This window comes from Bacillus rossius, chromosome 16, assembly GCF_032445375.1.
Source record: "Bacillus rossius redtenbacheri isolate Brsri chromosome 16, Brsri_v3, whole genome shotgun sequence".
Classification (NCBI taxonomy): domain Eukaryota; kingdom Metazoa; phylum Arthropoda; class Insecta; order Phasmatodea; family Bacillidae; genus Bacillus; species Bacillus rossius.
In genome coordinates this window covers 30254108-30282009 of record NC_086343.1, presented here as the reverse complement: position 1 = coordinate 30282009, position 27902 = coordinate 30254108, and the positions used below count along the sequence as shown (strand labels likewise).

Below are 27902 nucleotides of genomic sequence, written 5' to 3'. Positions count from 1 at the left end.
TAAGGCGGAAGGCCGCAAGGGGGACACTCACGCTCATAGATGAACACGTTCCCACGGGAGTGACCCGGGCACTCCTGCGTCGCACTTTACCCAGACGGGGTTGGGAAGTTATATAAAAATCACTGGTGAGTGGCATCTGATAATTAGGTGTGGGGGTCAAGCGGTATGGTGGTTAAGTGCTGTGGCAACAGTTTTACCTTGAGTTGGGAGGCTTGCCTGACTCGGGTTGGTTTGGCCAGGGGTGCGTTCCGTTTGAGGGATCAGATGCTGGCGGTTGCAGGTCGGAATTAGGCGGCCTTCGGCCGGACGACGTCAGAACAATTATCATTAAACAAAAATAAAACGTGATTTAGTTTATTAGTACATATGTATTAATAACTATGGATTGCAATTTTAATAAACTTGAAATGGATCTTTCAGCATGGGACAGCAAAAAGACATCAAATAGGTGCTGCATCAACCAACGAAACAAATGTTTGTTCAATGATGTAAATAAACTGTTTACACTTATTATTCTGAAATTTCAATAAATTTATAAGATATCTATAGGCATTAACATTTAAAGAGACGAGGCTAACACTGGTTTCTTTATCAAGTCGCGACCCTAAGACCATGCGGCACCGGGTACCTCTTGGGGTATACACTGACGACCACATCAAAGTAGTCTTTGAGCCGACCCTCTCCCTCCCAGACAACACGGTGCGCGATGGCGGCCTTGAGGTGCGGCTGCGGGGATGCGGACACCAGGTAAGTGATCCCCGCCTCCTGGTACACCGACACATCCACGTCGTACACGTACGACACCGCCGGGATCACCTCCGGTCCTGCCGGGAAGCCAGGGTTCGCCAGGTCCTGCACGTACTTCAGCACCCTCTCCTCGTCGGTGGTCGCGTAGATGTACCTGCGACATACCGTGCCCTGCCTCCTGGTGTGCTTTCACATCCACGTCGTACATGTACAACACTGCTGGAATTACCTCCAGCCGCAGGGTTGGCCAGATATTGCACCTTCTCCTGGTTGGTCGTTGCATAGATGCACCTGCGACACAACCCACACGGTCACTGTCATACTCTGCCTTCTGGTGCCATGTAAATCCATGTCGTTCTCATACGACACAGCCAGGATCACCTCCGGCTCTACAGGGAAGCTGGTGCATGCCATGTCCTATATGTACATCAGCAACTAGTTGGTAATACCCACGACCCACCTGGCCACTGCCATGCCCTGTTGCCTCATAAATCACTTCCACATTGGATATGCACAACACCACCAAAATCACCTCAGGGCTTTCCAAGAATCCAAGGTTCACCAGTCCTGCATGTACATTAGCACCTTCTCCTATATGTCGTCACATAGATGTACCTAAGACGTAAGACAAGTCCCACCTGATCACTCTTATGCTCTTTCTGCTTATACACTGTCACATTTACATCGTACACACACAGGATCACCTGCCACCCTGCCAGGAACCTGAGCTTCATATGTATGTACATACATCAGCATCTTCTTCTTCATCATCTTCGTCGCGCAGATGTATCCACGACCCAGCCCACCTGGTCACTGACATGCCCTGCCTCCTGGTACACTTTCAAAATCACATTGTTTACATTAGGTAGGTACCGTTGGGATCACCTCCGACCCCTTAAAACCTGCTGGAAATCTGGGGTTCGCGAGGTCCTGCATGCTAGTCAGCACCATCTCCTCATCGGTCGTCGCATATATGCACATATGTACTGTGACACAACCAACAGTGTCACTACCTACCTTGTTAGGTCAACCGCAAGACAGGATTTTTTTAAAAATGTTTACATGACTGTTGACACTTTAGCATCTTTATACCTGATCCCTAGATCCTTAGATATTTTTTAAATGCCTTTTCATGTCCAAGTGTGGGTGTAATGTTAGAGTTGGAGTTGAATGAAACAACTTGACAAAGTTTATTTTTCTTTCAATCATAGTGGAGTCATGGCACCAATCACCTCCCAGCAGTAATACACTATGAGGGCCATATAGAGTAAGCTTGTGGAGTGGTAAGAAAATCGTATTCCAGAAGATCCGGTTCGAGGACATACTATCCTGATTTAGGGTACCTATTGCTTCCCACCCAACAATTATCCAGGCATTTTCTTGGATGACATTTTACTATAGGCCATGTCAGATTTATTTTTTAATATCTTTGATATATCTATTTTTCCCGCTCCAACATTACTCCACAGCTCCAGGGTAACCTAGACAGCCGTTATCTCAACATGTAAACATTCAGAGATCTACAAAATACTTTCAGTCACAGTTTAGATTGTACAAGGTTTCGCAAGCAAAACACCATCTAGAACATTTATCAATGACCCTGTTTATTAGTCATCTGATCATTAACCATTTTGTGGAATCACAATGTTTTTATTTCATTCTGTGCGGAAGTGTGGGATTTTGCTACGACATGCTTTTTTTTATGCAATGACTGCTTTATAATTGAAATTGCTTTTACAAGGGTGAATAGCACTCTTACCAAGTCGTTAATCGTTTGATGTTTTGTGATAGTAGAGTGAAGCTACCATATTACTGAACCAACATCTGAGACCTGAGCTGCAAACGAATATGCGAGGATGGCCACAGCTTTACACCCTGTCCCACTAAATGAGAGTGTATTGCACAGTCAAGCTGGGACAACCCATCAATGTGCCATTGAATGTATTAAAAATACCACCTACAATTTGCATTGTGGTAAAAACCTCCTACTGAGGTTCTCGATTGAGAGGTCATAGAAGTGTGTTTGAATCTGTGCGCTAGAATATGAGCATCAATCAATACTTTTCTCAGCGATGATTGTACCCAGTGAGTGATGATGTAACACTACTTTTTATTAGCCCAGAGAGATAGGAAATATTGTGTAAATAGTACACTGGATAATGTGCATTGAGTGTTGTTAAGAGGTCCAAGTGCAAGATTGCACCATAACTGCCAATCACCTCCAATATGAGAGCCTTTCATCTATTAATGTTAACTTTTATATTAAAAACCCATAGTTGTATTTATTACACTTTAGTCAAAATAATGGCCTAACATCTCATGCTTTGCCCACAAACAAAGGTGGTTATGTAATTACATGTAATGACATTTAAGGCTTCCTGAGACAAGTTTTATTGTCTTTTAATACACTGCATGGCAGTGTGTAACAACATTCCATTTGGAAGTTGGTTAGCGAAGTGTTATGGATTTCACACACAATCTATTTCCAAGTATCTGATACCAATCATTATTGAGGATTTACATCACCTGGATTCTTTCTGTGCTACACATGCTACACATACCGATTCCCGTACACACATACTGCCCGCAACAGCGGCTTGAAGAACTGCTCCTGGTTCCTCTTCATGTGGAAGGTGGTCTGGTGGCGCACAGAGGTGGTTAAGTGCGCATGTGCTCTGGACCCGATAGAGACACCCTCCAGCTGCAACGCAAGCGCAGCGAAGAGTGAGTCGCCATCGCGGGGCATGCGCCGCACCAACACCATCTCTGTGTGCGTGTACATGGCCTCATCTGGCTCCAGCGGTAGTAATTGTGGGCTCACCAGGCTCCTTCTGGGCTCGCCGACCCTGCAAACACCCGTACCAGGTCTGAGTACTTACACATAGCCTCAACGTTACCATTTGTGATCTCACCAGGAACCTTCTGGCTTCTATATCCATGCAAACATCAGCTTCAGCTCTGTGTGCATGCACATGGCCTCGTATGGCTCCAGCAAACAGTACGCGTAGGCTCACCAAGTTACATTAAAACTTTTTAATTACAGAGCCCAAGTGGCTTTTCATTTTCTATTCTTAAAATTCTTTAAACATATTTCATTCAAATATTTTTGACGAAGAAAAATTTTAATGGCAGGCATTGTAAACTCTTGTGTGCTCTCACTAAATGGCAACAATCTAATGACATGCACTGCACCAGCAACAGCTTTGTGAATGCGTGCTTGGCTTTTTCTGGCTTCAGTGGTGTCACATGTGACCTCAGTCTGCACTCTGCATGGGCACTGTTCCTACTCACACAGTCCCCGCTTCATGGATGTCTACACACTTCATGTCGGTCTCAAGTCTGCCAGGCTCAGTAAGTGCATAGCGTCAGTGGTATATAGGTTTAGTTTAGTTTTTGCTTAAGAATCTTTTGGATCGGTTCATGTCTGACTGCTTAGAGAATTGTTTTAGTCTTCTTACGTTTTGTAAAATATTTTTCTTTATTAAAGTAAAAAAAATGCTTGCACTTTCCCTAGAAAATTCTATGAAAACTTCAATGGATAGATTTCTGTGCAGCAAACAGTTTTTTTCTATACACACTTAGGCTCAGTGGCGTAGCGTGGGTGGGGCGGAGGGGGCGGCCCGCCCCGGGCGGCAGCCCGCGGGGGCGGGTCGCCGGTGAAGCTGGTTGAGATCTGATTTATGATTCATTCATTACATGTGTCAGACACACTATAATGTTCCATTTTTATTTTAAATTTTGCGCACCGACTATTTTTTAATATTTTTTTAAAAGAAAAACTGCGAAATCACTGACAGAGCTCTTTATAACGTTTGTTTGTTTACATACGAACGGCAACATCGCATCACGCCCCGCCGCCCGGCGCGCGCGAGCCGAGTTGAGCGGCACTCCTTATTATGTTCATTACTCATACAAAATCTTTTGTTTCACGCGTCGGCCCGTGTCGATGCCTCTCTTTCGCACTCATTGAATTTAGTACTACGCATTGTACTGTAAAGTTTGACCTTAACCCAGGGCAAACCAAACAACTTCCGCAAACCGGGACACAGTAAAACTCCTATATTGCCCCGTACCGCGAGCGCAGGTAAACCCCAAAAAATATTAAAACCCAAACTAATAGCAGGCTTAAAAAATACTAATAAGGTTGCGAACAGTGAGAGGAGGCAGCAAGTTAAAAAGACGCAAAATTTATATGACAACATTTAATAAATATATATATATATATCATAAAATCGTTTCATCACAAATAGGCGCATCCATCATAAAATACATGCCCTATTACTACTTATAAAAAATAGCTATATAATAATACTAAAAAAATACTTTAACAATTCCCCCAAAAAATTATAATTTGATCATATACTTCGGAGCTCCGAAAATTAAATATACTTAATTACCAAAAAGGCATTAAAAATATATAAGAACATATTAATACAAATACAAATATAGATACGCACCGGACGTATCACCGCTGTAAATACCAATTAACATAGGCGAAATCTAGCAAAAAATTGACACACCTTAACATTCAAATAAATATACCAAAAATTTAGCAAATTACAAATTATGGGTTTACAAGCCCTTCTCAGTTGTCATTTTCTAACGGTCGACGCCTTTTTTCTTCTAGGTCTGGCAGGGATTGGGTGAAACACGCTGAACGTAAAATCCCAGTTTCAGTTTTATTAGTCCGTTAATTTAAATCCCAAAAATCCACAAATTATAGTTCCGCACCAGGGGTCAAAGGGGCAATCCTTGTATTGTTTTTCTTGCAAGCTGTTTGGCAATTCCGGCTCTAACTTCGCATCTGATGAAGGATTCAACAAATGGTGGAAGCTAAATACAAGAATAGGAGACCATGAAAATAGCCTGGGCCATGAACAGAGCTTCTTGAAATGGAAGGAGTTGGAAGTTCGCCTGAACTGTAAAGCAACCATCGATCAGAAACAACAAGAAGTTTTCGAAAGTGAGGAGAAGAAGTGGAGGGATGTACTGTACAGGTTGCTGAATATTATCCAGTTCTTAGCCAAACAGAATCTGGCCTTCAGAGGACATCGAGAGGACATTCGAGGAGATGATAGTGGCAATCGCGGGAACTTTCTGGAGTTAGTGCACCTCCTAGCTAAATACGACCCTTTTCTAATGGAACACCTGACAAAGATAAAGCTGGGAGCAAGAGTCTCAGTTTCGTATCTATCTCCAGAAACCCAGAATGAATTTATAAACTTACTGGGACAGCAAGTTCGATCCACCATCATCCGTCGTATTCAAGAAGCTAAATATTATTGCGTAATCTTCGACAGTACACCTGACATCTCCCACAATGACCAAATGAGCCAAGTTCTGCGATACGTACATATCGAAGGAGAAAAAGTCGCCGTGGTAGAATCTTTCATTGACTTCTTCGAACCAAAAGGAAAAAATGCAGAAGATCTCAGCAACGATATAATCGCGAAGATAACATCAGACGGACTGGACATACAGAATCTGAGAGGACAGGCTTATGACAATGCTGCCACAATGTCAGGGATCCACAATGGAGTTCAAGCCCGGATTAAAGCACTGAATCCGAAAGCTATATTCGTTGCATGCACAAACCACTCACTAAACTTGGCTGGGGTACACGCTGCTTCTGAATCAGTGGATTCCGTGACTTTTTTGGAACTCTGGAGAAGCTGTTTGCCTTCTTTTCCGCATCAACTGTTCGATGGAACGCTTTGGTTGCTGTCACAGGTCAAGCAGTAAAACGAGTCACTGAAACGCGCTGGAGCGCTAGACATGTAGCTGTCAAGATGCTTAAAAATAAGTTTGAGGTAGTTCTTGAGGTACTGGAACAATTAACATATTCATCTCAAACTTCCGAAACAAGATCGGGAGCCAGTCTTCTCCTGACAGCCATGCAGTCATTTAACTTCCTAACTTTTCTTGGCTTTTGGGCTGCAGTGCTACCTGAAGTAGATGACGCACAGATTTACCTGCAGCAACGAGGACTAAGTGTGGATAAGTGTGCTCAGAAACTCTGCGCTTTGAAAACCCTCTTAGTGGAAAGTAGAGACCGTTTCGTGCAAGAAGCAATTGACTTTGCTAAGACTCTCTGCGAAAAACTCGGAATCGAACTCAAAACGAGAAGAATTCGCAGGAAAAAACGCATGCATGGCGATGAATCTTCTGAAGATGCAGCTTTGTCTCACGAACAGGAAATCCGTCGAGAGATTATCGCATCATTCAACAAGATCATTCAAGAAATGACGACTCTATTCCAGCAAATTCAAGAAATATCGGACAAGTTTGGATTTTTGATGCCAGCGAAACTTTTGGACAGCAAGTTCGGGGATCTTTCCCATGTATTAGAATACATCGACAAGGCCGAGTTTCAGATGGAGCGGAAGCGTCTTCAGCAGTTTGTTGTTGTTGCCTGTTCTGAATCAGAGGAAGATATAAGTTGTAAAGGACCACTGGAGCTCCTCCAGTTCATTCAAAAACTGAATCTCGGAATTTCTGTTCCAAATATAGTCATCTTGATTCGTATATATTTGACTTTGGCGATTAGTGTTGCAAGTTGTGAAAGAAGTTTTTCGAAGTTGAAACTAATAAAAAATTACCTCAGATCTACTATGAGCTCCGCTAGACTATCAAACTTGGCTATATTGTCAATTGAACAAGAATTGGCTGTTAATATTGATTTTGACAAAGTTATTTCTGACTTCGCTGCTCATAAGGCCCGTAGAATCCGCTTGTAAAACCGCTCATCCTATTTTAACTTCAATATAAGGTACCTCATTGCATGTGAAATTTAATTTTAATCAAGCACCTATAGAATGGGGGCGGCAAAATAGGTCTCCCGCCCCAGGCGCCGAGATGGCACGCTACGCCACTGCTTAGGCTGGGTTCACAATTGAAAAAATAATAGTAACAGTAACAGTAGGTCGTGTGCATAGGATATGAACGCCATGTTTCCTAACATAACGATTCACAACAGCAGAAAGTTGGTCGTGTGCACGGGAGCGAGGTCGTGCGCATAGGAGTGAAATGAATATATTTTATTTCGGTAGCGTACGCATGGCACAACAGCCAATGAGAGAAGAGCAGGGTGCTTTTTTGGCGGGACTAGAAATATGTTTATATCTATTAACCATATTGTGGTAAGAAAATTTCAAGATAATAATAGTATTATCGTTATTTTGAAAGTTAATATGTTTATTTACTAACACTGCTAACAGATGTCGCATAGTTCGCGAAATTTCATTGGCTGAAATTAACAGTAAGAATTCAATTGTGAACCGATTTCGCAGTTCGCACAGGTCGTGTGCATGGCTTGCTATGCACTCGCTTAATTTTTTTAATTGTGAACCCAGCCGAAAATTACTAGTTTCAATTTTTAGGTGTGTTTACAAAGAAACGATTTTCAGTTACTCCCTTGACTACAAGCATAAAGTGTGTCTAATGCTGTTAGTAGTCTCGAGTTCTTTGACCTGGAACTTGCAAGTTCCAGTTAGACGGCGTACTTTTACCTGGGTGCAAAATTGAAAAAAAGTAACAGTAACAGTTGGTCGTATGCAAAAAAAAATTAGCGCCTTGTTCGCAAAACCTACTGACTCACAATAGCACATAAGACGGTCGTGAGCGTGGGAGACATGTCGTGTGCACAGAGGCTCAGAATAATTGCTTAACGAAGCAACCCCAAGCAGACTCTCGTCCGACTGACAGGGATCTCATCATCGCCCGTGTGGGCCTAGGGGCCCGAGTGCCGCGACTTGGCATCGAACCCCGAGGCCCGTGGAGGAGTCCCAGGTCGCCTATTTGCGACCCATAACCTCCTGGTTTGACCTATAATAGTATTGTTTTGGCTTATATTTGATATTGTTTTTTAAAATATGCTGCGAAGCTGTGACGAATGCAATTGGCCTTGTATATTTAAATTTAATTTCGTGTGGTGAAGGGCAGTGAATATATTTTATTCCTGTTATGGACGCATGGCGCAACAACCAATGCGAGTAGAGTAGGAAACCATTTTGACAGGACTAGAGAACTGTTTATATTTATCAATCATTTTTTGGCAATAAATTGTCCAGATATATCAATGTTCTGGTGTATGTAATTCCTGCTGTAAAAATTAATTATTGCTATTACGTTTAAAGTCACAAGAAAATAATGTAAAAAAAAAGAAATTTTTCGTGATTTGAGTGGTATATTTAACAATTTTACATATCCAAATTAATTAATATGTTGAAAAAAAACTGTGTTCACAATTTGCCCAACCGTCAGATACATTGCGAAATTGTTTAACGTGACAACGTCCAATAAATCGATGAACGCCGGCTGCACGCATGAAAAATGTCCCTAACGCACATTGTCCCGTTACGCTGTGTCCCGTTAAGCTCATTGTACGCTTGCGTCGCATCTATATCTCTTCCACTCGATTGGAACAACCATCGATTTGACTTATTCGAGGCACATTAAACTTGAAACACTCCCATTCGTTTCCTACTTTTCCTATCATCGTCCTATCCTTAACAGAATAACACAGATTGGAAGAAGTTAAATAGCAAACATGTATAAAAGTTATAGTTAAAATAATCTCTTCGTTAAAATAATAAACATATTTGAATTAATGAGTGCAAATAAAAGTAAATTTATTAATTAAATTGTAGATTTCATTTCACTCCTTCTTTGTATCCATACAAAATAGTGATAATTCAATAAAAATGATTCAATTTTATTCATAAAAGTATGCAATCATTTCATCAATGTTTTGTTATGACGTCACGTTAAACTATCGTCCGTAAACCGACTTTAAAGACAACCAATTTTTTATTGGCTGATATTAAGAGTAAGATTTCAATTGTGAACCGATTTCGCACAGGTTGTGTGCACAGTCGTGTGCTTGGCCTGCTGTGCACTCGCGTATGTTTTTTTAATTTATGAATTAAGCTTAAGTAGATATAACTGCCAGTCATGCTGGACAGCCCCAGATTTCTCATCAGCCTCAGTGTTATTCTAGAAGGATTAAGCACGGCATCACCATGCAGTTGAATGTGAAATGTACTCTGAAAATGTAACAATCACATTACATATATATAGATATTACTGCATACAACTGGCAGTCCACATACAAAAATATAGAACCCACTAAAACAAGGGGTGCAATCCTGCTACTTCAATAGTTAATAGACGACAATGACCAACCAAAATGCTTTAAAAATTTCTTTCAGTTACTGAATATGGAATTTGTGTTCGTTCTAAGGCAAAATGAATTTTGAAGTGTTTCGAAATTCCCATTTTCGAATTGTGGAATTTTTTGAGTTTTTTTGGCGGAAATTTGTTTCCAAAAAAAAAATTGAAATTTTGGCGAATTTAGAGTAAATTTAGGCAAATTTGGGCAAATTTTGAAGGTCAAAGGTCAAGGTCAAGGTCATCCAAGATGGTCGCCGTGACGTCAGTGATGGACGTGATGTCAGAGCTCGGTCAGCTCCTCGTTCCTCAGCCTGAACCCTTTGTCCCAGTATGCCTTATTATATGAGAAGCTTATGATGTACATTCTGTATTGCACAGACCCGAACAAGCCTAAATATCTACCTTCGGCCAACTACCGGATAATTTTTTATTACTTTACGAAATTGTGGATGGTTGGTTATGTTAGGTTAGTAAAGCTACATTAAAAATACTGTCAAATCATTTTAATGGTTGTTTAGGAATTGGCCGAAGGTAGATATTCGGGCTTGTTCGGGTCTGTGCAATACAGAATGTATATCATAGGCTTCCCTTATTATATACCTTCTATTGACACAGATGGTAAACGGGGAGTGTGATCTTTCTCACGTTGATTAAATTTAAAAAAAAATGGCCAACACCGGCCACACCCACTTCCGAACTTCTTACCTCCACGGTATTCAGCTATGTGATGTGTAGCGTTAAGCTATTCTCGTTTCTACGGCCCCAGGCGACACAGCGATAAGGAACTCACCTGGTTCTCTCTCGTCGGTTCCGGCGGCTCGGGCCAGCAGCGGCCTCAGCTGTTGAACTCGGGACGACTCGCTCCGACAAGTGACGAGATAGAGTGCGCTGTTCCTTCGGCTCTTCTTTACACGCCATTCACACCACGTTCAGCTTGCTCAGCACTTCGTTGTGGCCGTGCAGAAGTAAACAAAGCTCCACTCTTTATTTATCCACAGTTCGTTAAAAATGTTTGCAACGAGCATCCTATCAGAGCGAAAAAAAATAAGGTAAATATGTAGTTGGGCGATATGCGTTAAACATTTTATTCTAATCCAAAAATACTTTTGTTCTATGCTCTTTAACTTCCTCTTTTCATTAAACCCGTCGGAGATAAGAAATTCCATATACTTTAGGAGAAATTGAATTTTTTTTAATTTTCATCACAATACATGTGCATTCGTGCGGCATTACACATTGTTTCTTGTTTACGAGTATGAATTTTTTTTCTTGCGGCGTTCACCATTGTTTCTTGTTTAAGAGTATCAATTTTTTTTTATTGGAGAATGTTGTCACGTTATGTTTCATTTGTTATTTGGATATTGTTGTGCAAGTAATAGGTAAAAAAAAAAAAATACGTGAGTTCCTACTGTTCATCATTTGTCCCGGTTTGTTACGTCAGGTTAGTTAAATTATAAATACTTTTAAACTAAACAAACATGAAAAATAATTCATATAATTCATATCATGTCCACTTAGTTTTAAAGTATTTATAATGTTACTGACCTGACCTAAACGACCATTTTAATTAATTAGGCATTAACGAACACACGGGAAAAAAAAAAAAATGGCGAGGTCGAATGATTGCGCAGGTCTTGTATTGCGATATAACAACGGCGATATCTCCTAAAGTATTTGTAATTTCTTATCTCCGTCGGGTTTTATGAAAAGAGGAAGTTAAAAAGCATAGAATAAAAGTATTTTCGGAATTTAAAATTTTTTTTAACAAATATCGCCCAACTACATATTTACCAAAAATAAATAAAAAAATTGAAGCCCTAAAGCGCATGAATGTCTGTTAAGTTGGAATTGCAATTCCGCGCCATCTCCGTCCAAACGTCATCCGTCCGCCAATCACGTGACTTGCAGCCAAACAGATAGCCCGAAATATTCCATCCATCGGTCCGTCCGTCAAAACTTGGCAAATATAAATTTGACGGACGGACATATGAATTATATCTATGGTTGTTTGCACCAGCCAAATGTTATTGGAATATAACATTGTGCAGTTTTTATTTTTTGTTGTTTCAAATGTTCGGTGGTTACATTTTTTATTAGTAGTTACATTGCATCCATTGTGTCTGTTATAACCATAGAAAAGAGAGTTATAACTGACGTCAAAACAAATTTAATCCTGATTCTGAATTTTTCAATTTTTTTTTTAAAATGTATAACGTACTGAAAAACGCAGTAGCTAACGCATGGAGATGCATAAGGAGGATATATCCTTAATATCTCCTTTCCCTAATTATGAAGTTACGAAAAAAGATGTAATATCTCAGTGAGGCATAAACATTTTTGGGTTATGGAAGGTGAGCTGTTACAACACCTGGGCTGTATCCGAATACTACCCTAATGGATCCCTTAGCTAAGGGATCCACTAAAAGTGCATCGTAGTGGACGCGGCCATCTTTGTGTTGAATCCGAATTCTCACAAGGGATGCCGATGCATCCCTTCACGCATCCACTAATTCGAGATTTTAAGGGATGCGACACTCGCATCCACTAACGCGTCCCTACATCCATTAGCTTCGGAATCGGGTCTTATTTTGTTTGTGCATAATATTACTTCAGATTTTCAGCATAATATTTGTTAAAAACATTATAAGCGAAAGTGATAACTTAAACAGAGACAAATGAAGACGTTAATAAATATAATAAAAATACGAATTTAAACTTAAAGGATAATTCAAAACTCATAAGTATTTTTAAAGTTTACAATTTATAAAATGTATTTTATTTGGATCGCTAACATGTATAACATACACGTTACATTATTTTTTAATTGGTAGGTATTTATTATTTACGTTTTGCTGAATATTCGTAGATATCCCTACACAAAATGGCTGCGTGAACATTAGTACGACTGACAGTAAACAGGTGGTGCTAGTAGTAAAAGTATTCGGATACTATCCATCCATTAAAAATGCGTCCTCTACATTGTGGCTGCATTTGCTAAGGGATGTAGGGATGTGTGTGCTAAGGACGCATCCCTATGTATTCGGATACAGCCCTGGAATCACAAACCGCAAAGGCATCAGTGATGCGTGTTGAGAATGACAATGTAACTGTCCGAATCCATTGTTTTTGTTTTAAGTTTTATGATTATATACAAAAAAAAAGAGACTTTTAATTAACTCAGGCATGAAACTAAACGAAGAATACTTTAAAATAATGTTTTACGTGTTTTTTCCTACATCTATGTATTGAGGCGAATCACACATAGTTTCCGCACTCGCCTCTAGAATCCGAAGAAGCTACGTTGACTATCGAATCATTCAATTGCAGAGTGATAGGTTAAACTATATCATGAAACAGCTCCGATAAAAGTGAAAAAATACTTGAAAAATACTAAACCCCGGTTTAGATTTTGATTTCCGACAAGAAATTTTATTAAAATACCACCCATTTTTAAAAAATAATTAAACAATTAATGCTATAAAGTTTCCTTTTTTGACGTGACAACGTCTAATAAATCGATGAACGCCGGCTGCACGCACTAAAAAGTGTCCCGTTACGTTGTCCCGTTACGCTCATTGTACGCTTGCGCCGCATCTATCTCTCTTCCACTCGATTGGAACAACCATCGATTTGACTTTTTCGAGGCACAATAAACTTGAAACACTCCCATTCGTTTCCTACTTTTCCTACATCGTCCTATCCTTAACAGAATAACACAGATTGGAAGGAGTTATATGGCAAACATGTATAAAAGTTATAGTTAAAATAATCTCTTCGTTAAAATAATAAACATATTTGAATTAATGAGTGCAAATAAAAGTAAATTTATCAATTAAATTGTTGATTTCATTTCACTCCTTCTTTGTATCCATACAAGATAGTGATAATTCAATAAAAAATAATTAAATTTTATTAACTGTTATTCAAAGTTATTCAATGTTTTTTTATGACGTTGTCACGTTAAACTTTCGTCCGTAAACCGACTTTACAGACAACCAATTTTTTTATCTGTGAACTTTGATTCCCACTATCTGCCACGGATGGCAGCGCCGTGGTTACACATTTCCGTTCCATGCGACTTCCTTTCCATTCACGAAATCACTACCAAATGACGTATACCGAGAGCTAAGATGTTGATATGTAGGCTGCTAAGTCACGCTTGCTACGGGCACTGGTAAGGGCGTATGTTTTAGCGAGGGGATCAAGTAACGTTGTAAATCTCTTGGTTAGCTTTTAATGGCGTTCACGAACGAAAGTTTGACGAGTGTATGGATGTCAGTACTGGCAGGACTGACTTTCGTAATTATTACGTCTTAGTAACCAAACTGGCTTTAGGATAGAGAAGAAACTAATTTATCCCTTGTTTAACGAAGACTCTACGTGTATGCAAATTATACTTAAAAGATTTTACAGCATCGTCTGAAGCAGAATTACTAAGGAAGCTTGTACCGATCAAATTTCTTGTATGCTGACTAAAGTGCACTACGTGTGTAAAGAATCGAAATCATCAGGTAGTTTCTGATTGGTTTTCGGCGGGGTTATCAACAGATAGTGGCTGTGTTCCAAATAACCAGAGATCGCTCTCATGCTTGTCCGTGTGGGAGCGCTTTCTCTGTTAGTCCCGATATTCCGGGCGCTAGTGCGGACATCTGGTTGTTCGGAACACAGCCACAGTCCACGAGCCATTTCAGTGTAGTGTGTCAGTTGGACGATTTGTTGAGATCCGTAATTATTTTATTAAATTGGTTACGTTTTCCCCGAATTATAAGAAATTCGGTATACTAATTCGTTTGGGCGAAATTATTTCAGTTATTGATAATGGCTCAACATCTTCTTTTTAAAATTGAAGTTGTGGACCATAAGAAAATTTTATTCGTAAAAGAAAAGCCCACTAGTAGGAAAGTTTTTTAATAAATTTTATTGAACTTGTTAATTATTTGCAATGCAAATTAAAAAAAATCAAAACGAAAGTTTTAAATTATATTTTTATAATGTATATAAAAAAATAATAAAATAATACACATGGCACGAATTGTGTTAGCCATACAAAGGCTGGCTGGAGTAAGAGACGAATTGACACACTCCTACCTTCTGATACACTTCTAACTTCTTAACACACCTCTATAATCTGACACACCTCTATCTTCTGACACACCTATATCGTCTGACACACCTCTACCTTCTGACACACTTCTACCTTCTGATATACTTCTAACTTCTAAAACACCTCTATAATCTGACACACTTCTATCTTCTGACACACCTATATCGTCTGACACACCTATATCGTCTGACACACCTCTACCTTTTGACACACTTCTACCTTCTGATATACTTCTAACTTCTAACACACCTCTATAATCTGACACACTTCTATCTTCTGACACACCTATATCGTCTGACACACCTCTTCCTTCTGACACACTTCTACCTTCTGATATACTTCTAACTTCTAACACACCTCTATAATCTCACACACTTCTATCTTCTGACACACCTATATCGTCTGACACACCTCTACCTTCTGACACTCTTCTACCTTCTGATATACTTCTACCTTCTAACACACCTATATCATCTGACACATCTCTACCTTCTGACATACCTATATCGTCGGACACACCTCTACCTTCTGACATAAACTTCTAACACACCTCTATAATCGGACACACTTCTATCTTCTGACACACCTATATCGTCTGACACACCTCTACCTTCTGACACACTTCTACCTTCTGATATACTTCTACCTTCTAACACACCTCTATCATCTGACACATCTCTACCTTCTGACACGCCTATATCGTCTGACACATTTCTACATTATTATACACATTTACCTTCTTACACACTTCTACCTTCTGACAAACCTCTTCCTACTGATATACATCTACCTTCTGACACACTTCTACCTTCTGATACACTTCTACCTTTTGATACACTTCTACTTTGTGACACACCTCTACCTTGACACACCTCTACCTTCTAACACACCTCTATCATCGGACACACCTCTACCTTCTGACATACCTAGTTGTTTTTTTTCAAAGAGATGTAAACAAAATATTAATTGATTTTGTGATAAGATACCATTTCCAAATTAATATCTTCTATTGTCTTAGATAAGATAATTCATTAGGCCTGAATTTTATATGCTCTACCCTATAACCATTCGAAACGGGCAGGACATAAGTTTCAGTAAACTATTCTTACCACTCGTGAATACATTCAAACATTTTCTTAATTGAATTTAAAACACGAGTGATATTGTCATCTAGATGTAAACATCTTATGTGCATGCTACATTGATCATGGAGTTAGGAATTGTATTATTGTATTTGAGGTCACTTTTTAAGTTCGCGATCGCTATATTGACCCACCCAAAACATTGCGCAAATGCTGCTTAATGACGTTTGATGATATTAAGTATGAATTAGATTTTCCGTTGTTTAAAACATACACTTTTATAAAAATGTGTCTTTTAAAACTGTTTTTAAAACGAAAAACATTACACTTCCACCAATGTTTTGGGAGTCTAGCCAATTAAGGGAAACAGCTAGCCGAAGGGAAGAAAATTGCTTCACACTATTACCACGTAATCATGCAGACATGACCACACCCTGATATAGATGGCGAACATTCTCCAGAAGTTAAGGAAATTATATATATATATATATTTTTAAATTTTGCTATCTTAAGTTACTATGTGTTACATTTTACGATATATAATTTGTGTAGTACTTCTTACTAGAAAAAAATTAATATTTATAAATATTATTACAAGGCTGAAACAAGTCACAAGCTTACTAACTTTCATAATAAGCTACAAACTTCCTTATTATTTCTATAATTTTTTAATCATATAAGCTTCATACTGCAGTTTCTAGAATCAGTCCTTACAATATATATATATATATATATAATTTCCGATGTAACACATTCGTTTTAGTCCTGAAGTAAGTAAATATATGTTTAAATCCATAGCAATTGCGTTTGAACGTTTTTCATGTTTGCGATTTTGTATATCAACTAAGGCATTTCTAGAGAAAAAAAAAACGTTGTATTGCATTAGCATCAAGTGTAAACTCTGTATTAGTACTTAATTTACTCTATGCACTGTATATCTTTTATGTAGATACACTTATATATTTTTAGTTTTAAAAAAAAATTCAAAGTGCTTTTAATCCAACGGCGACACCATGAGAATATTAAGAAAGGGTTTGACCATGCGAATATTTAGAAAGGTATTTATTAATCCCATTTCAATTTAACTATATATTATTTAGGTTCTCAAATCTTCAAACAGAAAGCATGTAAAAATATAATCACAACCAACTAGCTAATATAACCTCCCAATCTAAACAATACAAAAATAATTTTTTTATTAAGTAGGTAACTAAAAATATTTTCAAATCATTTTAAAAGCGCAAATAAGATTGGGATCTTATTAAATTAAAAAATTATTATTTATATTCTCAATAAACAAAATGCTGTCATTCAAATTATAGAGTGAAAATATTTTTAAATTCTCATTTGAATATTTAATTTTTACAAGGCGAACCCTTCGCTGAAATGGTGGCAGCTGAACTATTTTAATTTAAGAAAAGAAGTTACCAAGTTAATTTAACGTTGCTTCTACATAAAAAAAAAAGCAAAAGAATTACAATATTAAAAAAATATTAATTAAACGTGACTTTAGAAATATAAATGTAACAATTACTAAACATTTAAAAAGTTTTTGCGTCGGAAAATAACAGTCCTTGTATTCCAAATAACATTTACTATAAACAAATTCTCTAAACAACAAAATTGCATTTTTGACTAGTGTATAGGCTTAAGTGTGTTGATTAGTTGTGTTGTTAATGAGAGTTTTTAGATTATTCGAATTTTAATAAATTAAAAAATGACAAGCTGTTAGAAATATGAATCATTGAAAGTAAATGTTGTTATAATGACTACGTACATAGTAAAACTGCCGTAAGGCCAATGCTGAGGTCTGCCGCAGCCGTGCTGCCACAGGACCAGCAGGCCGCCGCCCGACACTCCTGCCCCCTGGCTGGCTTGTCTGCTGCCCGCGGCCGGCGCGCTGACGGCAGCGCTCCTGGCGGTGCTCGCCGTCTACACGGCAGCGCGCTGGGCTCGGAGGCGTAGCTGCCGCACCGCCGTCACTGGCGTAGCTTGCCAAGGTCAGGTATGGTCACATGTCCCATGAGCCCTAACCCCCCCCCCCCCTTCCCCCGCCTTTAGTGACTGGCCGGCACGCTGACAGCAGCGCTCCTGGCGGTGCTCGCCATCTACACGGCAGCGTGCTGGGCCCAGAGGCGTCACCGGCATAGCTTGCCAAGGTCAGGTATGGTCACATGTCCCCTTAGCCCTACCCCCCCCCTTCCCCCGCCTTTAGTGACTGGCCGGCACGCTGACAGCAGCGCTCCTGGCGGTGCTCGCCGTCTACACGGCAGCGCGCTGGGCCCAGAGGCGTCACCGGCATAGCTTGCCAAGGTCAGGTATGGTCACATGTCCCCTGAACCCTACACCTCCGCGGTACCAGACCGACCACCACACTCTACAAACATGCCGGACGCACTGTGGTTACAAACAGTGACGTTTTCAAGGGGGGGGGGGAGTATTTCCTCCTAAGAGCTGAACATTGCATAGTCTACAAACCTTATACCAGACTACGGTACAATACACATTGGCCAAACAGAATAAGGTTTCGTAGAGTCTTCACACCTACAAACCGTAACACCAAAAGTGACACGATGTTCAAACGGTCGAGGTTCCACTGAGTCTACACATCTTCAGATAAGACTACCAAAAACGATATGCCTGCCAGATGAAATGAGGTTCCATAGAGTCTACATACCTTCTAACCAGACTAACCGACAATATAAACTTGAATGAGGTACTGAGAACTTAAAAACTTAAAACTTCTTCAGACAAGACCACTAGGAATTACATGATGGCATACTGGCTGAGGTTCCATAGTCTACACACTTTCAGACCAGACTACCTAGCACGAATTTCTGGAAGGGTAAATGGAGGTTTCATAGCATTTAATCAGATTCAGACAAGACTACCTGACATGCCAAACTACCCAGATGGATTGAGGTACCATAGAGTCTAACACCTTTAACCCAGACAAACAAACATGATTCTTCGCTCAGATGGAATAAGGATCCATAGAGTCTTACCACCTTCAGACGGGACTTTTTTTTTTTTACAAAACTATGGCTTCACAGGCTGAGGTTCCAAAGACTTTACACACATTTAGACCAGACTAACTGACATGATGCACCGGCCAGACAAAATATGTTACATAATATCTACACTCCTTCAGACAAGGCCACTGAAGACGACACGACTGCATTTTGGCTGAGGTTTCATATATAGATTCTACACACTTTCAGACCAGTCCCCCTTAGTGACGGGCCTGATTTCCATAGACAATACACTTCTTCAGACGTATCCAAAAGAGACGACATGAAGACAAACTGGCTGAGGTTCCATGGAGTCAAACATCTTTAACAAGACTACCGATAAAAGCCATCCAGAAAACTGAAGTCCTATAGCCCCTATGCACTTTCAGACGATACCACCAGATACGATACGATGGCTAGAGGAAAGTAGTTATATAGTTTTCACACATCTTTATACCAGACCACCAGACATGGCACGACATCAAGACCGATTCAGGTTTTATAAAGTCTACAAGCTTTAAGACCATATCATCAGATATGACACGATGACCAGATAGTATAAGGTTCCAAATAATCCAAAAAATACAGACTAAAACAACAGATCTTCACGACGGCAAGATGGAAAAAGTTCCATAGAGTACACACACCTACATACCAGACCTCCAGGTATGACATGCTGGCCAGATGGACTGAGGATCTTAAGATTCCACATGCCTTCAGACGAAACTACCTGACTCGACACTCTGGCCAGACGAAGTGAGGTTCCATAGAGTCCAACACACCCCCAGAAGAAAATAAATGACACTCCTGCCAGACGAGCTGAGGTTCTATTGAGTCTACGCACCTTTAGATGTAACTACCTGACAATACTCTCCGGCCAGATTGATTGAGGTTCCATAGTCTAAACACACCCTTAGACAAAACTATGACATTCCGGCAAGACAACGTGAGTTCACATAGACACACCTTAGACAAACTATCTGTCAAGCACTCAAGTATCCAGAACTTTAGTTCTGACTACCATGCACGACACACCGGCTAGACGGATTGAGGTTTCATATAGTCTGCATTTTTTCAGATCAAACTAACTTACACGATACACTGGTCAGATGGGCTCAGGTTCCATAGAGTATACACACCTTCAGATTAGACCACCAGGCACGACACACCGGCTAGATGGACTGAGGTTTCATAGAGTCTACACACCTTCAGATCAAGATACCTGACACACACTCCGGCCAGACGGACTGAAGTTCCATAGAGTCATCACACTTTTAGGTCAAACTAACTTACACGACACTCCAGCAACCGGTCTGACGTTCCATAGAGTCTACACACCTTCAGACCAAAAAGAAAATCAAAATGAAGTTGGTGCCACAGATTATCGTGATGATAATTTTTTGCAAACTGAGCCTAAACGCAATACAAGAAGAGCTAGGTGACCACTCCTGTTGGGAAAAAAGTAAGAACAAAACCTCGCTCGGTTGCGGAATGTGTTGGTTTAGCAGTTTGGTCCATTGGTCGGTGGGAAAATGAGGGGAGTGTGACAAGTGGGTTGCAGGTCTCGGGTTTGAATCCCGACTCCCCCTCTAACCCCGCAAAGAGCCACCACCGAATCTCTTCTAGCTGACCCTGCGGCCTATACCCCTGCCCCTAACAACCACGCTCATATAGTCAGTGTTATCTGGCATGTGTCCTGCAAGGTTGAGAATCTTGAATCTTTTATGATGGCTTGAGTCATCCAACCAGAGAATAAGCAAAATAAATAAATAAATGAATAAAGCATAACATACCAATACCAGGAAAATGAATCGTCGCTCTTCTATTTCAGGAATTAAGCTAAATATTTTAGTTTGTGTTGACTAGCTACGTTACCCGGATTCACATTTTTGGGCAAACATTTTTAAGACAGTCGTTATTTCATTAAATACTTTTTATGAAAAAAGTGATATGAATTAATGTCAAGTTACATTTTTTTTTTCGTATCTGGCCTTCAAATAAAAAATTTATTTAATTACCTACTGCTGGGTCAGTATGCTGAAAAATAATTTCTTTAAAACTGGATTGTGATTAATAAATGATGTTTAGTTGCGAGATAATATAATTAGCGTAAGCTAGGAAAGCAGTCAGTTTGGTCATTTTCCTCCGGATTTGTCTGCACTATTATTGCTGTATCTTACAAAACAGGAAATTGACAAAAATAAACTTAGCGTGTTTCTATGTGAAAAAAGTAGCTTAGTTAAAAAGGCACATTTGTTTAAGTATACATTACATTTACGCCATGAAGCGCTTAGTATTTTTGTTTACTTAAACAAGATGGCGGAATTATAGAATACGAATATTTACGATACTCTCCACAAAACATATTAATGGTCACGGCATATTGGTGTAAATTATTATCAAATAAACATTAAAACTAACATGGATTCTCTTCCAAAGGAAATTTCTAGTTTTGATGCTGCCTCCTATATGAACGAAGTACTATTTGTCATAGTGAGATGTCTTGCTGTTTCCTTGAAGGCAAGAGATACCACGAAGTACTTCATCCACAAATACATCACATTTGCTTTCACATTTCCATATCGATTAACAATTATCCACACTCGCATTCCAACTTCTTCCTTTAAATCATTTACTCGACGCAGAACCATCTTTGCTTGTACAAATCTTGATCACGGAGTGTAGGCAACGTTCTATACAAAATATAATTAGGTGTAGGTACATGGTATAACTTGAGTGACCATTGATGTTACCGATTGGTAAGGATGTGTCATTTACCGTTATTTCAAGGCAGGATTCAATGAAATTTAGCCATAAAATACATCCGAGTTATTTCTACGCTAAAGCTGGGTTTACAATAACAAAAAAAAAAAAAAAAAAACTTAAACGAGTGCATAGCAAGCCATGCACACAGCTGTACACAGGACCTGATCGAAATATGTTCACAACTGAAATCTTACTGTTAATTTCAGGCAATGAAATTTTGCGGTGTATTCGACATCTGTTGGTAGTATTTGTAAATAACTGTATTAAGTACCAAATGATTATCCCACAAATTCTGACCTTTCGTTTGTGAAAACAGTTTATCAACACAAATTAATTTCGTTTATGTATAATTTTTAGTTTAAAATTCTACGAATGAAATATTTATATTTTCATTAATATTATTTGCTAGTGTCTTTTTAAAAGTAATAACAATAATTAATTTTTAAAGCAGGAATTACATGCATCTGAAAATTGTAACATCTCGACAATTTCTGGCCACAATATTATTGATAATTATTATAAACAGTTCTCTAGTTCCACCAAAATTGCAAACTACTCAATTCTCAATGGCAGTAGCGCCATGCGTCGATAACAGAAAAAAATATTATTTTCCCTCCTATGCACACGACTGCTCACACATACATACGACCATCCTATGCGCTATTGTTTCTCAGCAGGTTTGAAAACATGGTGCTCAAATCTTGTGCACACGATGTATTGTTATTGTTACCGTTTTTTTTTCTTTTTAACTGTGCACCTAGGTTAACACAACTTGATGTACCTTACAACAAAGAAATTCTTTTAGGGTACTATTTTATTTACATTCAACCATTTTTCACACATGTTTTTTACCGGCAGTTCCCAATTTTCACAACCAGAAGTTAATTACTTAACAGTGATAAACATATAAAGGGTGAAGACAGCAGTTAGTTGGCTACGCAAAAGACTGTCATTAAATTTTTGATTGACTATAATGCTTAAACACCCTCAAAGAACAAAAGAAAGCACGAAAGTATGCGAGAGACACGTCATTTCAAGAGCGGCTGCATTGGCGGTTCTGTAAGGATTATTTCACCAGGTGGGCTGATTCAGGTGGGGGGGGGGGGGGGGGGGGGGGGGGGGAGAGAAAGGAGCAGGGGCCAGGGCTTTCTTGAATCTTGAAATTAAAAACCCAGCACTTAGGGTGACCTCTTGCACTTGCAAAATCGCAACTGTGAAATGGAGTTGATAAATGTCAACTTTAAAACTGTTTTTGACGCGATAACGTCTAATAAATCGATGAACGCTGGCTGCACGCACGAAAAAGTGTCCCGTAACGCACATTGTCCCGTTGCGCTGTGTCCCGTTACGCTCATTGTACGCTAGCGCCGCATCTATCTATCTTCCACTAGATTGGAACAACCATCGATTTCACTTTTTCGAGGCACATTAAACTTGAAACACTCCCATTCGTTTCCTACTTTTCCTATCATCGTCCTATCCTTAACAGAATAACACAGTTTGGAAGAAGTTAAATAGCAAACATGTATGAAAGTTATATTTAAAATAATCTCTTCGTTAAAGTAAAACATATTTGAATTAATGAGTGCAAATAAAAGTAAATTTATCAATTAAATTGCAGATTTCATTTCACTCCTTCTTTGTATCCATACAAAATAGTGATAATTCAATAAAAATGATTCAATTTTATTCATAAAAGTATGCAATTATTTCATCAATGTTTTGTTATGACGTCACGTTAAACTATCGTCCGTAAACCGACTTTACAGACAACCAATTTTTTTTATAGGAAACGTTCTGTGTTTTATGAAGTTTTCTACTTATCGCACGTATACAGGCCAAAATATGGGCAGTATGCAACATAATAAGCACCCTAACTACAGATGACTTGTGTCGGTTAAAACCCACGCAGAAACTCTCGAGCCACGTGATTTCCCCCTCCCCTACAAAACTAATTTCCATCGCCCTCCTCTCTTCATCCTTCTAGCGATGCTGCTTGGTTCATCGAGACTAAATTTGCTTTAAGCAAGTATTAGGAAACAGCATATAAGGATACCACTGCAGCTTTAAGACCAGTTCATGAAGAAATGGTGAAAAGATGATTACTTACACATAATAACTTGTTAAAAAGTTATTTTAAATTTTTATAAAAATGTCGAAATTACGTTTCTTGAAAATATTTAAGGAAAATAATAAATAATATATTTAATTAGTTTACATAATTTCGTCCCACAATTAATATAATTGTCAAATAATCTGGTGTATTTCAGGAGTGTCTAGAAACAGCTGCACCAATAAAAAAAACAAATATATTAATAATTTACATTTAAATGCATCTAAAATCTTTGCTGATTTTTTGCATTTGCTTTGTAAAAAGTAATAATCTCCTAAGCACTTGCCTTTTACAAAAGTATCTCCATATATTGGATATAAGTTAATTTTAGAATTATAAAAAAATCAATTGATTGAAAATAAAGTTAAGAAACTAATATAAGAAATGATTGTCTAACAATAGGTTCTATCAGCTGTTATTTGTTATAACTGGAATGCTTATTTCGAAAAGATAACTATTACTTACTTCTGCACCAAGACAATGGGAGGAAGGAAGCGGTAAAATGATTTAACACAAGTGACGGAAAATGTTGTAAAAGGTATCCTCAGTGGCCATTGAAGCTTAGGAACATCACTGTGGGGTGACGTGTTTGTAAATATTCGGTTCCAAAAAAGGCCTATGGTCTTGGAATTCCCTGTTTTTATCAAGCCTGTTCGTTAGTAACGTGTTATGAAATAAGAGACTATTTAAAATGTTAAAATGTGCAGGTCGAGATGGTGATGTCAGCCCGGAACCAGGAGTACCACGTGGTTTCTCCAGAGGTGCTTGATGAAGTGCTAGCGGCCATCACGCTCCAGGTGAACATGGCCACGAGGAACTGTGCAGCGACGGGATCTCAAGATCCGGAGACAAGAGGAACGGCTTCTTTGGTAGCTGAGGCAGGCGCGAAGAGACAAGAAGTGTGTCACGACGAAGCTGGGGCGGCGACGAAGATGAAATGTGGCGAAGAAGAAATCACCGAAACAGATGGCTTGACGTGCGCAGTGAAGGTGCAGTTCGACATGACGCAGGTACGTGGTGAGGCGGAAGAGAAGAGACTTGACGATTCATCTCACGTGATGGAATCCCGTGAGGGCGTCGAGGCACAGATGCCGCTACGGGACGGGAGTAACGTGACGGACTCGGAAGAGGAGACTGCCGATTGCTGGGAGACCAAGGTTGAAGCAACGTGTGGCGGGAGCTCCGATATAGACCTGGGCGTGCTCCACTCGTGGCACGACGTGACCTCGGAGGTCATCGTGGAGGAGGACGAGCCCGACTCAGAGGAGGACCCTGCGGGACCGGCCGACGGCGCCCGAGCCACGGCCGACGAGGACTGGCTGGACACGGTGGTCACCAGGAGCGAGACCGTGCTGGTGATGCGCATGCCCTGGGAGGAGGACTCCCTGTTCGCGGCGCTCGCCCACCAGATATACGAGCCCCCGGTCGGGTCCTCCGACCACATGATGTACACGTCCATGGTGCGCATGCTGGCCGTCAGGTATCTCCGGAGCAACAGGGAGCGGTATTGGGACCAGATCCTGGAGGCGGTGGAAAACCAAGGCAGCAGGTAAGTGCAGATGGGCAGAAAGTCCGTACTGCTACAACACAAAAGCACTATATTTGAGGAGTTCTGGTGAAGAGAACCCTAATGTGCTATTGTCCTTTTTCCCTCCATATTTTTTCAGATCTTTAGACAAGTATATATCAGTACACTACCTTACCTGATATTAAGTGAACACCCTCCTTTATGTTTTTGAAATATCGAAAAAGATTTAATGCACTTAATTGAACAATTAAAAAAAATACTTTTAATAAATATACATAGCACCATAAGACCATCTCATCTTCTCCAGAACTCCTTAGTTCATAAAAAAAGCTTTATTTAAAAGATTTTGATCCATACTTTGTTAATCTGAAACATACTATCCAAAGCACGCATGTTTCATGGCTTGAGATTTAAAACCTAGAGACTAGACACAACCTGTGGTGTTCGGCTTTTCAATACTTAGAGTATGTTCTGTTTAATGGCTATGATGGTATCTGGTACTAGGGTGAGTGGGTTAATGATTAAACATTAGTTGAAAATCTGATTTTCTTTCTTAATAACTAGATGGCTGTAGTCATTCTGGTTGCCCTAATTAACCTAATATCAGTTTGTAGCCTTTCCCTCAGCCAAATACTAGTGATTAAAGTGAACTGATTCTGGTTCGGGTAGGTTCCTGGACTTATCGATGAAGGAGTGGAATTTTAAACAGTACCTAATTACATGAATCAGTATAGTGCAACATTGTTTTAGCAGATCTGTAAGAATTTTACGCTCTTATGCATGTTTATGGGTTACCCAACATTTCAGCTCCATAGGCAGGACTGGTCCAGGCAGGTACCCGGGCAATGACGACAGAGGATTGAAAAGTAAAGAATTTTCTGATTTCCAGTGTTGGTGCCACCACATAATATTTAGACATTCTGGTTTGGGGGGGGGGGGGGGGGAGGGCTCGCCAAGAGTCTGCCTGGCTTGCTGCCCTGAGCAAGTACTTGGTCCCGGCAGGTGCGTAGGATTGTCGACAGAGGAGTGGAAGGTAGAGTTTTGTGATTTCCTTTTACAATGAAGTGCGCCAATGTTAGTGCAGCCACTATATACTCACCAAGAGTCCTCCTGAATGTTATTCCTTATAAATTATTGGTCCCATCAGGTGCCTGAGGCTGTCGACGCAGAAGTGGAAGGTAGAGAGTTTTGGGTGGGACTTCCTCTGCACCAGAGTTGGTGCATCCACATTATATCTAGATGTTCTGGTGGTGGCTTACCAAGAGTCATCCTACCTTCAGACCGAAACAGGTTCTTGGTCCTGGTAGATACCCAAAGGTGCCGACAGAGTAGTGTTGGTGCTTCCACATGATATCTAGACATTCTGGTGGTGGCTTGCCGAGATTCTGCCTAGCCACCAGCTCTGAACAGGTCCCTGGTTGCGGCATCTAGACTCGCCTTGAGTCTGCCGGGTCTCCGGTCCTGAGCAGACGCTTGGTCCCGGCAGGTACCCGGGAGTGTCCACGGAAGAGTGGAAGGTGGAGCGCTACCTGGGTGACCTGGGACGCCCTGGGTTCCCCGGCGGGGCCGAGTGCCTCTGCGCCGTGGCGGATGCCCTGGACATGGACGTGCTGGTGTACGTGGAGGGCCTGGCCAAGTACCCGGTGACCAGCTCGCGAGGTCGCGCGCGCCGCACCGTCGCTGTGGCCAAGAGGCGTAGCGGCGGCCCCTGCTCGGCGCGCTTCGACAGCGTCGTGGCCGTTGATTCCAGTCGGTGACGAGGCCTTGTCCTCGGTAACCTACCCCTGTGTCAGTGCAGGGCGAGAGCACACCACCTGCCGTCAGCGAAGCTGCAGTAGTGCGCGTAACACGTCATTTCCTTCGGCCGCGTGGCCTTCCTGGTCGCAAGATCACTCCTGTTTCGCAAATGCACGATTAATTATAATTTAAAATGAAACATAAAAATATATATTTTTATATCAGTATTTTAACGACTGATTTTACCATGTTAAGTTCTTCAGTTGGTGTCAATTAAAATATTTTCACATAAATAACCTTACGAAAAATATTTTTTTTCTTCAAATCATTACATTGTTATTTTTTCCCTTGCTTTGAATATAGAAATTATCGTACAGAACTCACCTACCATATCGGATAAAAGTGTTTTTTTTTTTTTTAAGCAACCTATATTAGATATGCGGACTTTGAAAACAGGATGATTAACATTTACCAATTCTAATTCTCTGGTGTTTACAATGGCTATCGCTGATATATATACTGATAATATATTTCAGTTAATACAGAATTCTTTTCTATGACATAAAACTATTTATTTTTGCTTCCCGAGTCTATAAAATATATAGTATAAAATTTATTTAATAAACAGAAATGTTAATAAAAA

At 39.9% G+C, this 27902-nt stretch overlaps 2 protein-coding genes across 4 annotated transcripts; one reads left to right on the top strand and one right to left on the bottom strand.

The window, feature by feature from the left end:
* Window positions 1–338: 338 nt before the first annotated feature.
* On the bottom strand, window positions 339–18088 carry LOC134540090 (uncharacterized). Of its 3 annotated transcripts, XM_063382570.1 has the most exons (5): window positions 17882–17923; window positions 10709–10944; window positions 3569–3593; window positions 3309–3448; window positions 339–901 (listed from the first exon to the last, which is right to left on the bottom strand). In XM_063382570.1, the coding sequence occupies exons 2-5, from the start codon at window positions 10834–10836 to the stop codon at window positions 592–594; spliced, it is 603 nt and encodes a 200-aa protein (XP_063238640.1). In that variant the 5' UTR covers window positions 10837–10944; window positions 17882–17923; the 3' UTR covers window positions 339–591. The 3 variants fall into 3 exon arrangements, with proteins under 3 accessions (XP_063238640.1, XP_063238639.1, XP_063238638.1); XM_063382569.1 differs by having other exon boundaries at window positions 3309–3593; window positions 10709–10862; window positions 17882–18088; XM_063382568.1 differs by having other exon boundaries at window positions 3309–3593; window positions 17882–17962.
* On the top strand, window positions 17015–27902 carry LOC134540087 (uncharacterized). Its single transcript, XM_063382563.1, has 4 exons — window positions 17015–17162; window positions 17924–18109; window positions 24702–25543; window positions 27009–27902. The coding sequence occupies exons 1-4, from the start codon at window positions 17118–17120 to the stop codon at window positions 27277–27279; spliced, it is 1344 nt and encodes a 447-aa protein (XP_063238633.1). The 5' UTR covers window positions 17015–17117; the 3' UTR covers window positions 27280–27902.